Source organism: Hyalella azteca, unplaced genomic scaffold, assembly GCF_000764305.2.
Source record: "Hyalella azteca isolate HAZT.00-mixed unplaced genomic scaffold, Hazt_2.0.2 contig1933, whole genome shotgun sequence".
Classification (NCBI taxonomy): domain Eukaryota; kingdom Metazoa; phylum Arthropoda; class Malacostraca; order Amphipoda; family Hyalellidae; genus Hyalella; species Hyalella azteca.
This window is the reverse complement of record NW_025932225.1, coordinates 640,582-652,647: the sequence shown is the minus strand read 5'-3', so window position 1 is coordinate 652,647 and position 12,066 is coordinate 640,582. Positions and strand designations below refer to the sequence as shown.

The window sequence follows — 12,066 nt, the reverse complement described above, 5'->3', positions numbered from 1 at the left end:
AACCATTAACAAAATTAATGTGTTTATGAATTTGGTTTTTAACAATATTATGGTCAGAGATGAATGCGGCAATAGATCTGCATGTTGACAAGGTGTCGCTAACCCACTGAGGCATCGTGTTGTCCAGCAAATTTTCCATTACATGGCAGAAGTCCGGAAGTTTGACCAATTTGCAATATTCTGCAGATACTTTTAATAACTCAATAAGGCCTCTTCTCTTCTCCGTGTATACAGCACCTCCATTGGTGCATATAAATGCAACTGATGAGGGGTCCAGGAATGTTGCAATGGTTTCCTTTACATGATTTGTGGTTGCCTGGGCATCACCTTGCCGAATCATTCCAACGCCCAAGAGAACTTCTTTAGGCAATCCATTGTCAGAAATGTAGGAAACAACAGTTGCTTGCCGGGAGACATCCATGGGTGCAGTGCCTCTGTCGCAACAAATGGTGAATTTCCTCCTACTTTTTGTTGCTTTGAAAGTAGTAGCAAAGAAGTTCTTCATTGTCATTGCACAAGCCTCATAATTGGCACTCATCACTTTTCGAATTCCTGTGTGGTTTTGATGTCGGTTGCCCAAGGGATTACTCAAATGAGATGGGCACACAATGGCAAATAGTGTACACAAAGCAGTATATAATCTGAAAGGTAAGCAATGAGTAGCCATAAATATGCCAGCTATCAGTGTGTTCTTAGTTGCTTTTTGACGCTCTTCTGCAGTTGGACGTTCAAGTCTGATTTGACGTGTATCATTGCACTGACTAAGTTTAAGAGATTCTGTGTGTTGAACACTTAATAGATGCCTTTTTAGAGCAGCATTTCTGCTTCTGGTATCAGTGAAAGTCATTCCATCAGACCACGATTCGCCAGCCTTACGGCGACCTCTGCAAGTATTTTGTTGACGCATGCAAACCTTACAAAAATATAGAATGACATCATTGTTGCTGTCATATTGTGCCAGGAAATTGGAGTCATAATTTTCTAGTGTATTATTTGAGCTTTCTGCCCGTGGTTGATCTGCTCTCAATTCTATATCTTCCCTCGTCTTCTTGCAACAGCAATTGTTGCTTTCATGTTTGCATGCTTTTAATGCTGCTTCCAAGCTCAACTGGTAGAATTTTTTAAGATATTTTAGTTCAGAGCAGCATTCACATTTAGGTGTGCAGATGGAAATTTGCTGCACTTTTTTGCTCGGTGTCCTAGATGGTTGGCTAGGCATTGATTGAGTTTTGGCTGGTGAGGCAGAAGACCTTGTTGGAAAAAATGTTGTCTCAGATGATTGGCTAGGCATTGATTGAGCTTTTGCTGGCAAGTTGGGAGAAGTTTTTGGTAAAAGCTGTATCTCAGATGGTTGACCAGGAGTTGATTTAGTTTTAGCAGGTGAGGCAGATAACGTTGTTGATGGGAAGAGATGTGATGCTGTCAAATCAGAATGGTCTATGTCCATGTGGTCATCAAAAGGAAGTTCATGCGATGTTGGAGTAGGTAAAATGTGACTTGATCCAGGAATAGTTGCAGATGAAATAGTCATTGAATTTGTTATTACGGTTTCAGTTACCGGTTTTTCTTTTCTGCCATATTTACTATAGTATTCACAATAAGCATCAGGGTGATGTCTCTGTAGGTGTTTCCATAAATTGCTCTTGCTGGTTTTTGGAAATTTCACAGTTTTTTTTCCATGCAAGCACAATTTACATGTGGCAATAAAACCACCATTTCTTGTTCTCACATTTTTGTATGCAATTTCAAGCAAAGGATAGGGGGCCATTGTGAAAGATCAGTACATTGGATATGCCAATAAAGAATCTGAGAAAACAAAGTAGGTTAATCAGCATTCAAACATGATTAATAAATTTCAGGACACTTGCAGAAGTGAATGATGCCTATTACTTACAAAATATTTAAAGGGGTTTGAGCAATATACAAATCTTGGTGGAATATTTTAGGGTGGAATCATGAAGCATCATGAGAGAGTAATGCAAAAATTAATTCAAAATAAACCATTACATATTTTATTCATAAATATAACATTTCAAGTCTAATAAACTTTCAAAACAAAACTTGAATGTGGGCTTTTGTTCAAAGAAGATTCAAGTGCTGCATAGCAGGAAAATTTTATTACAGCAGGGAAAAGGTATTGAAAATGGGAATCTAGTTAAGTTAAAAAATATATTCTACAAATGCATTCCTACCCATGCCTATAAATATTCTTAGTAGGTAGTACATACAGATTAGCACATTGAAATAAGAGTCCATCATTTACATGAGCAAACAAGTAACTCGTGATACAGAAAATGCATCATGTCCAAGATTTTTTGCAAATTTGTTTTTTATTTGGAACAAAACAATTTGGAACAAAACAATTTGGAACAAAATATTGCAACTTTCTGAAGTGAATTTACTACCTTTCTAACCACAAATAATTAAATTTGGCAATGAACAAACCAGGAATGCTGCATTATTACAAGAAAACATCCATGATGCTTATAAGCATGCTTATGATTTGTTTCATGAGTAAGTCACCCAACTTGCAGTTCTAGCTTCAAGACAGAGCAATAAAAAGAAATTTAAAACTGCAGCAATTTTGATTCATGTTCAATTAAAATGCTCCAGTTTAGTATAGTCAAATGGGGTAATAAGGAACAGTTTTGAGCAGGGTTGGCATTGATTAAATCAAATCGATTAAACCATGTGATTATATCATTTGATTTTTTATAAAAAAAAATCAGGATTTTTTTTATTTTTTTTCAAATTTTTTGTATATATTTAAATAGATTGAGTGGCAGTCTTTAATTCATTTTGAGCTTAGTTATTCATGGTTTAGTATAAATTTACTATGACAAATAGGAATATAAACTTGTTGCTTTTAACCCATTAATGCCGAGAATTATTTTCTGAAGATTTTTTTGGTTCTTTGTGAGAAGATTATCATTTGTGATGGCAATAAATAAAAAATATGTTCATATACAATGGGGGGAAATAAATATTCGTACACTTGAAAAATCGTATTTTAATGTATGTAAGTACACAATATTTTGTTGATTGTTGTATTGCACTTGCACTTCATCAAGGATTGAAGTAGAAGGATGCACTATAGTCCCTGATTGTTTAATTTAGGGTCTCCTGCGTTATTGCTTTTCCTAACCCATCTTTTCAAAAATTCATTGCAGTAGCCAATTTTTTCATTCAAAAGTTTTTTTGAGAAGCCAACTGAAACCAAAATATACATCACATATAATAAAATATGTTGGCCTGGGATCAATTGTATCATGTTTATGGGACTAATCCATGTTCCAGCCCATGAATAAGTTTCTTTTTCTATTAGATCCACCAATTGGCTTCAATTGCAGAAAAATATCATCTGATTTATCTTCTGTCCAAAGTTTATAACTAAATCTCACAGGCAAGCCATGCATATGTCGCAGCATAAGGTGATCATGTTGACCATAGTTGATTTTCTTCTCTGTCAATAGTCATTGTTTTCACATTTGGTGATTACTGTTGCTACAATGACTATTCTGGTTAGGCGAGCGGAATTGCGAGTGGCTGCGTCATCTGAGTTATCTGAATCTTTTTTTTTTGTTTGTTGCTGCATCTGTGAAAGGTTCAGTAGCAAATATTTGATCTTTGTGACAGCTATTCTTCTCTCAAAATCTCAATTGTTTAATGTGGTGATCTGCCAAAAATACAATCATTAATACAATTAATACAATACAATTAATTAACTACAATCTAAATACAAACAAATCTTTGAAATACAATGCGTAATTATATCACAAAGTAATCAACTGGGAAAATGAGATGACCGGAATACTTACACTACTGCTGAGCAGTTCCATTTAGAACCAGGCAAAATATTTCATGATCGAAATGACTTTAGAAACATTATATCTTGTAATACCATATACAGAAATAAAAATTCTGCATAAAACTTGTAAATAATATATTCTTAAATGAACTACATACCTTTCTCTGCAATGATGTCAAGCCCTCCTCTCTGACACCCAGTACTTACAATCTTTTAATGTTAACTGAACAGGGAGGAGTCGGTGCAACAGAACCAAACTTTGCCAGAACATGTACAAGATGTGTATCAAACCTACGCATCCACTAGTATATTGATTTGACCATACAATTTTATTATGAGTCCATTTTTTTCCACTGGTTCCAAATGGAACTGCTTGGCATCAATGGGTTAATGTGTAATAGGTTCCAATGAATTGCATTTTTTTTTTTTGTACAGAGGCATCAAGTGTTGCAATACAATGTACATAGCTAGCAGCTTAGCTAATTCTTATAAGGCTATGAGTAGTCTTCAACTATTTGACTATTTGTTATATATTAATTGCAATATTACAATATACAATTTAAATGTCTTAGCTAGCTTATACATGGTGAGNCACTCCTAGCCCTGGGCTGTCTCATTATTAATCAATTAATTTTCACCTTTCACCTCCATGTACCACTGCTTATATTTAATACATTTTGCATGGTTCTTCCTTCATTTGTTGCTCTGAGTTTCTTTTGCTTGGCTTCATGTGCTGGTACTATACTGATACCTTTAAAGGGGCTGACCCCCAACAACTTCAAATGGGGTAATAAGGGAGAGATTTGAGCATTTTTTGTTAATAACTTCTTACCATGCATTTCATAAACAAGTTTGAGCTCATTTTAAAGTTCTCAGTGAGGGCTATAGTATGGCATCTCCAAAAAATTTCATATCTATTCATAAGGTGCCAGATGCAAAATAAAAGTCACAAATTACCCCTTGAAATTTGGTAAACCAGGACACTTGAAATAAACATCATTTTAAAACATTTCAAGCATGCAGATTGTACCTATCCATTACAAGCAGAACTCTGTAAGTCCTTTTTCTTTGTAGATGATGTAGGTAGATGCAGAATAAATCTCATTTCCTGCAATTTTTACCATTTTTCCTTTATTGATATGATATTACCATATCCATTCATTACTGTATTATTGAAGTGATATTACCGTTTCCATGAACATGCCATTGAGCATTTACAACGACCTTGTCCACTGCAAGCTTCATATCAGCAACCACATATTATTTCTTCTGTATCTGTAAGCATACAGGATGGCTTGTAATTTCACACCATTTTAATTGGGTTAAGTGAATTTACTATAAAAAAAGATCGTGAAAAACATACCTGAAAAAGAAAGGAATGTTTTAGTGACAACCATCATATTTTTTGGAGAAATTAATCATTTTAGGTTAATTACATTTAATTCTATGATGCCTGGTGCACAATTCTATGTATGACATTCTATGCACAATTTTGTATTGAATGACGATGCATTATTTTTCGTTAAGTGAATTTCTTTTGCTAAGCAAGGTACATGTAATAAAAATTTTTTGTTGTTAATTTATTTTTTGGTTAACTGGAGCCTTTGATAATCACGGTTCTACTATAAATGCATTTTTAGGGGTGTCCCATATTACGTTAGGGGGGTCCCATATTACTCTGGGGGGTGTCCCTTAGGACCCTTATTACCCCATCTTGCAAAAATGGCCACCATTTTTTGGAATGAGATAAAGTGTCGGAATAAAATCTTAGTGTCGGAATAAAGTGTCGTCCTTAAAGTGTCGGAATATGGTATGTTTACCCTAGTATGATGACATCATAATGATGTCACTATTTCAACCACTTACGCATTTGTGGAACTAACACAAACCTTAATAAAAAGGAAAAAGTTGAGAAGTGTCAGTATTACCCACGATGTTGGAATATGGTGCATTTACTGTCCCTACTCCATATTTGAACCAATTTCTTATGCATGATAATGTTGGTACCATGATAATTTAGTAACTTTACTGGCCAGAATTCGTCTCACAATGTGCCAAATTTAGTCACACAATAACACACAGCATCGGAATATAGGGATTTGGTAGGTTTGCATTCTGTCGGAATATACCGTGTTTACCCTATTTGTTTTTTGAGGTGTAGATTAAGAATCTGAAATCCGTTTTTGGCAGTCAGCATCGGAAATTTTTGATGGAACCTGTTCTTAACTGGACCTAACCTGCAAGGTTTTTGTTGATCGGCTAGGTGTTTTCAATGTTTGGAGTAGACTCCTGCGTCTCAAAATAATTTTCTCGAAATGAACTGGGACAGACAAAACGAGACAAGAAAATTCCGGGAAAAAATAACGGGACAGAGGGTAAATTATGTCCTGGAATAAACGTATGAACCGAGACAAGACTTCTGTCCTGGACTTTAAAACTTGTGTCCCAGTAAATTATGAACCGGTACGAGACAGACAGATTTGAAACGAGACATAACGAGACGAGACAAGATTTGTCTTAATTATTTAAGACAAAACAAGTTTTTTGATTATGATGCGAATTATTTTGAAAACATGGGCTGAAGAATGACAAGTTGTTCTTGTAATTGCCCATCCTGGCAGTGGCGACTGGGGAGGGGGGTGATAGGTCAGTTTTTCCAGGCACTCGGTACCACTGGTAGTTCTACGACCATCACTGGCTCGCAGACCCGCCAGAACCATTTGATTGCATTACACAACACCCTGGACAAGCCAGGAACTCATTTATCAACCAGAGTTGGATGAATGGCTGAGTTGACTATGAGCTGAGCTTCCTGGTAGAACTTGTCCTCAGTGGGACTCGAACCCGGGAGCTGGGTGCGAGAGACTGAGTCTCTCACCACTGCACCACCACAGCTCTGCACAGAATGACAAGTTAGCCCTCTATTGCTAATAGGGCCAAAGACAGTTACCAGTTAAATCAAGTTACTTGTAGATTTAACAAAATTTGTCAGACTAACTGACATGGCAGTTAATTAGTGGTCCGACAAACACCGCAAACTTGTCAATGTATGCATGGCTGAGTATCGAGTCAAAAATGTTACTCTTAAGTCTTAACTGAGGCTTCAATGGCACTTACGGGAACTGTACAAATGAGTCAAGTTTATTACGCGTTCGGAACAAGTTCAGGCGCTGTGGAGCGCATAGGGAGTAGGGACGCAGTGTCTAGATTAATCGGCCAATTAGTAGACAGTGGAGTGGAGTCCTGGCAAGCAGGGTTGGCAATGATTAAATCAAATTGATTAAATCATGTGATTAAATCACTTGATTTTTTTATAAAAAAATCATGATTTTTTTTATTTTTTTTTTATTTTTTTGAGCTGCCAATGCCGCATATTTACGTCTCTTGCTTTTGCCGGTCATTTTGCCGGTGAAGGTGTGTTTTACGATCGGTCCATAAAGAAGTGTTGATCGATTCAAAATGACATAAGAACAGGTTCTTTTGAATAACCTATGGATTGGCACCATGCCACGTGGCATGCATTGTCTCTCTTTGGATCTCAATATTTTCCCACTAGATGGCCAAGACCTTGTGTTTTTGCAGTATTTTGACACGCAAATGTATGACGTCACCACATAGTGGCAAAGCAGAGAGTTTTTTAGACTCTGCCTCAAGTTCATTTCTGAGTCCTATAAGTAGACAAGCAAAGCATCATGGATACCAGCATTATCATACATAAGAAATTGGTTTAAATCTTAAATGAGCCACTATGCAGAGTGTGCAATCAACGTCGCCAAGATACGAGTTTCCAGGTAACAACGTCGCCGGCATTACTTGATAGTTCTCGCCGTCGCCGCCAAAAGTCTTCAGGATACGTCGCCGAGTAATTTTTCAACAATGAAGCTGCTAAAAGTTCAAAGAATATATCTAAAATTTTGCCGATAATGCGTCGCCGTAGGTCTTTAAATCTTCGTTCACTCTCTGCACAGTGGTCTACTGTCTTGGGCAATTCTGTTTTGCCATTTTAAGACACCGATCAGCATTTGAACTTTTCTCTTAAATCTCTTCCACTAAATACTAATAAGTCCTGACTATTTTGACTGAAAAAAGTCCTGACTAAACCTGAAGGGTTAGTCCTGACTCCTGACTATTTTATTTAAAGCTGAGAACTTAAGTGCTGACTGCTGTGGGGACAAGTGACGGGCTGACGGCCATGGGTCCATGATGTTATCAGCATTTGCTTAGGGTAAACGCGGTATATTCCGTCATTGTGGGTAAAGGTAATTCCGTCACCTCTTTAGTTTTTCCTTTATATTAAGCTTTGTTTTAGTTCCATGCGTTTGTTGATGGCATAGTGGCAAAGCAGAGAGTTTTTTAGACTCTCCCTCAAGTTTATTTTTGAGTCCTATAAGTAGACCAGAAAAGTATCCTGGATACCAGCATTATCATACTTAAGAAATTGGTTTAAATCTTGAGTAAATGAGGAAATTCAAAATGAACTGATTCTAAAAAAGCTCTGGTTTGCCACTATGGTTGATGGTTGAAATGGTGACGTCATACATTTGCGTGTCAAACTACTGCCAAAACACTAGGTCTTGGCCACTATGCAGAGTGTGCAAGCAACGTCGCCAAGATACGAGTTTCCAGGTAACAACGTCGCCGGCATTACTCGATAGTTCTCGCCGTCGCCGCCAAAAGTCTTCAGGATACGTTGCCGAGTAATTTTTCAATAATGAAGCTGCTAAAAGTTCAAAGAATATATCCTCCACTCCCCAGGAACTACAGCAGTCAATATGGCTTCCGCATCGCAACCGATTCGACCATTTGAAGATTGTGCTGCAGCTGTACAGTCTCATCCGACAAACTGGAAAATCAAAATTTATCAATAAGTAAGATTTTCAAATTGTTTCAACAACATATTCACTTGAATTAAATAGTTCTTTAAAAAATCTCAACGCAATGCATCGTAGCGCAAAAAACTGCAGTTTCTACCGCTAAATGAAGACAAGTTTATTTTAATGGCCAAATGTCCACAAGCGATTCTGCTATCGATCTATTTCGCACCGTAAATCAAGGCTTAACATCACAAATGACGCGAAAAGTCTTCAAATCCAGAGTGAATCAAATCTAAAGCAAATCGACTCCTAATATAAAGCAAGTTGTAGCTCTCAGCCGGTCCATGATATGTTTCCCAAACCAATGATGAGGTACAAGAGGTGCAAGTCGTAATGAAAATCCCAGCTGACTAATCAGTATAATTTGGACGACAATAATCAGTAGGATCACAAGCAATTATTGAACTTCAAAGAAAAGTTACACTCTTAGCACATATAACTGGCCACTATTGAATACTGGCTTTAGGTTGGCATGCACAATTAATGTTATNTCACCTATGTTGTGCATAAGATTTGGGAGCATGAGCAGTAGATTTGTTAGATTCAGAAATAGCTCTCAGCATGGCGTACCCTTTGCCATGCTGTAACTCGTCATTAAATACATTACAACGCTTGATAAATGTGTTCAATAATTGTGCTGATCCTTTGAAGGTTTGCTGTTTAACAGAGCGCACATCTGTGACCACCAAGTTCATCCAGTGGCCAGCATCCCACGTGACAGGGACAGCAAAGGCACTCTTCGATGAGACCCCAACACGCTCAGCAAGTCGTGCAGCAAATCCCGACGAGACAACGTATTGTCCGTCACACGTTGCACCTGGAAAAGCATATACTGATTAACAAGTCCAGATGCTGACTATTCATTACAACAAAATAATTAATTATTCATCTATGAGGCATAATGAGGGTAAATGGTGACGGCAATAAATAATTATACTTTGTACTATATTTTCTTACCATTGTACCCATGATTCCAGACCAACCATTAAATTTCTGGGGATTTAACCCACAAGCTGCTAAGTTGAGTAAAATCTCTAAACTTCCAGCAAGCTTGCTACTAACCTGTTAATCGCGTCAAGTGATGGTCAGGGAGCCCAGTTTTTTCCAGAATCGTATTAATTATGCTATCAGCAAGCTCTACTGCACTTCCTCCGATGAGCTGAACCTGAGTTGTGTCATCAACACTGTTGACATCAACGGAATATACAGGAGGTGCGCCCACAGGTACTGCGATCCTTTTGCCGTTGAAATTCACAATCAAGAGGATTGCTTGATTGGTGTGTCTGTTGACAGTGGATTTATCGGCTGTAATGTAGAAATGGGGTGGTAGTCCCGTGCTGAGTAGTGGCTGCAGCAACATCTGATTGTTTCTTTGACAAATCACCACAGTCGCCGCACGAAGAATTTCAGGAAAGTTGTTCCTGGAAGAAATATTAATAAATTAATAAACCATTACAATTAATGGAAATGTTTTTTCTTTGAAAAGAATAATCATAATTTAAGTTAGGTAAAACATACTTCTTTTGCAATAATCTAAGGAGCTAACCTTGAATGGCCGATGTCTCCCACATCCACTTTGCATGCTTTCAATAGTGCAATGACACTCTCGTAGTGCAGGGCCGCGCCTTTCATTTTCAGAACATGGAGAGCTACCCGACAGAGAGTTTCAGTTACGGAAACCGAACGAGGCACTGACGAAGCTCCCTCTTCTTTGCCTTGCGTAGCTTTCCAGTGGAATGAATCCTGTCCGGAGTTCAAGTGGGTTACGAGACGACTTTTGAAGTTGTACCAACTTTGACCATCGCCATTTTTATATATTTCGATTTTAGCTTCGGGCAGCTTACATCCAACAGATAAACCACTTGTCGGAAGTTTGAACGATGTTGAATTTTTTGTTATAAGGACATCACGGGTGGCGTAATCGTGGCAAGCTGAGCATCTTATTATATGCTTATTTTGATGCTGGTGGAGAGTGAATAATTTTGTGGAAAGAACGTCATTTAGATTATTACAAGCATTCAATACACAAATTGAAGATAAATTATCCTTTGCGGTAGTAGGACCTCCTTGATCTTTTTTTTGTAAATGTTTCATAAGCATGCTTTCTAATCTCTCTAAGCATTCACCAATTTGTTCGAGTGTCCATTTGGATGTAGTAGGCTGCATCATTCGAGGAACTTCATTTTGTGGCTGGATACTGAGAAACCCATCAATCGACTTTTGAATTATTTGAGTGAAAGAAGAAGCAGCTGAGTTTCCTTGGAAGGAAGAACCTCTGCTGGCTGAAAGTAGCGAAGACGAGTCACATTCTTTAGGGCTATGCTCAGTAGAGGCACATACTTCGAAGTCCGGCTGAGCTACAGGGGAACATTCCACAAAGTCCGGCTGACCTACAGGGGTACGTTCAACGAAGTCCAGCTGACCTACAGGGGTATGTTCAACGAAGTCCGTATGAGCTACAGGGAAACATTCCACAAAGTCCGGCTGACCTACAGGGGTACGTTCCAAGAAATCCGGCTGACCTACAGGGGTACGTTCAACAAAATCCGTCTGAGCTACAGGGGAACATTCCACAAAGTCCGACTGACCTACAGGGGTACGTTCCAAGAAATCCGGCTGAGGATCGGAATATTTTTTCACGAAGTCTTTATGTGAAGGGGAGTCGCGTTGTACGAAATTTGGCTGAGAAGAAGATTTGCGTTTTGAGAAGTCAGGTTTAGAAGTAGAGGAAAGTATTTCCGTTGATAGCTGGGACACAGATGTGTCATTTTTAAGGTGAGGGTTAAATTTATTCTTTTGCTTAGATGACGAAGTTAATTTTTCAATTTTAATTTCAAGCTTTTTGACGTCTTCATGATCTCTACATCTGATGTGTTTTCCTTTGTCAAAGGTATCGTTGGGGTGATTTCTCTTTTGGTGCCGGTCTATCGTCGTGGGATACATGTCCACCAAAGAATAATTGCGGCAGCCGTTTTCTATGCAAAGTAAGCAAACAGCAGCCGTGCGCCGTTGGCTAATCTCAGATTTCCGCTTAGAAGAACTTGGTACAGACGAAGCGCTCTCTTGTCGTTGCTTCTTGAATAGGTTCTTCCATTCTTGAACTTGTGCCTTTGGTTCTTTCCCTGCAAATGAAATAAAACCATTAATCCGGGAACGGTTAATGCTCATCATAGTTAAGACGATTATCACAGTTAAAAACGATCATCACAGTTAAAAACGATCATGATAATTACGGACGATCATCATAGTTAAAAACGATCATCACAGTTAAAAACGATCATCACAGTTAAAAACGCTCATCACAGTTAAAACTGTCATCACAGTTAAAACGATCATCACAGTTAAAACTGTCATCACAGTTAAAACTGTCATCACAGTTAAAAC

The 12,066-nt window shown here is 37.9% G+C and overlaps 1 protein-coding gene across 1 annotated transcript in view; it reads right to left on the bottom strand.

Annotated features, from left to right (window-relative positions):
• Window positions 1-8,575: 8,575 nt before the first annotated feature.
• Window positions 8,576-12,066, bottom strand: part of LOC108667964 — a 4,476-nt gene continuing 985 nt past the window's right edge. Inside the window, exons 2-6 of the mRNA XM_018155077.2 lie at window positions 11,172-11,804; window positions 10,229-11,039; window positions 9,745-10,103; window positions 9,178-9,499; window positions 8,576-8,651 (exon numbers count right to left, since the gene is read on the bottom strand). Of these exons, the coding sequence (XP_018010566.1) occupies window positions 8,576-8,651; window positions 9,178-9,499; window positions 9,745-10,103; window positions 10,229-11,039; window positions 11,172-11,804 (2,201 nt within the window). The remainder of the gene's footprint in view (window positions 8,652-9,177; window positions 9,500-9,744; window positions 10,104-10,228; window positions 11,040-11,171; window positions 11,805-12,066) is intronic.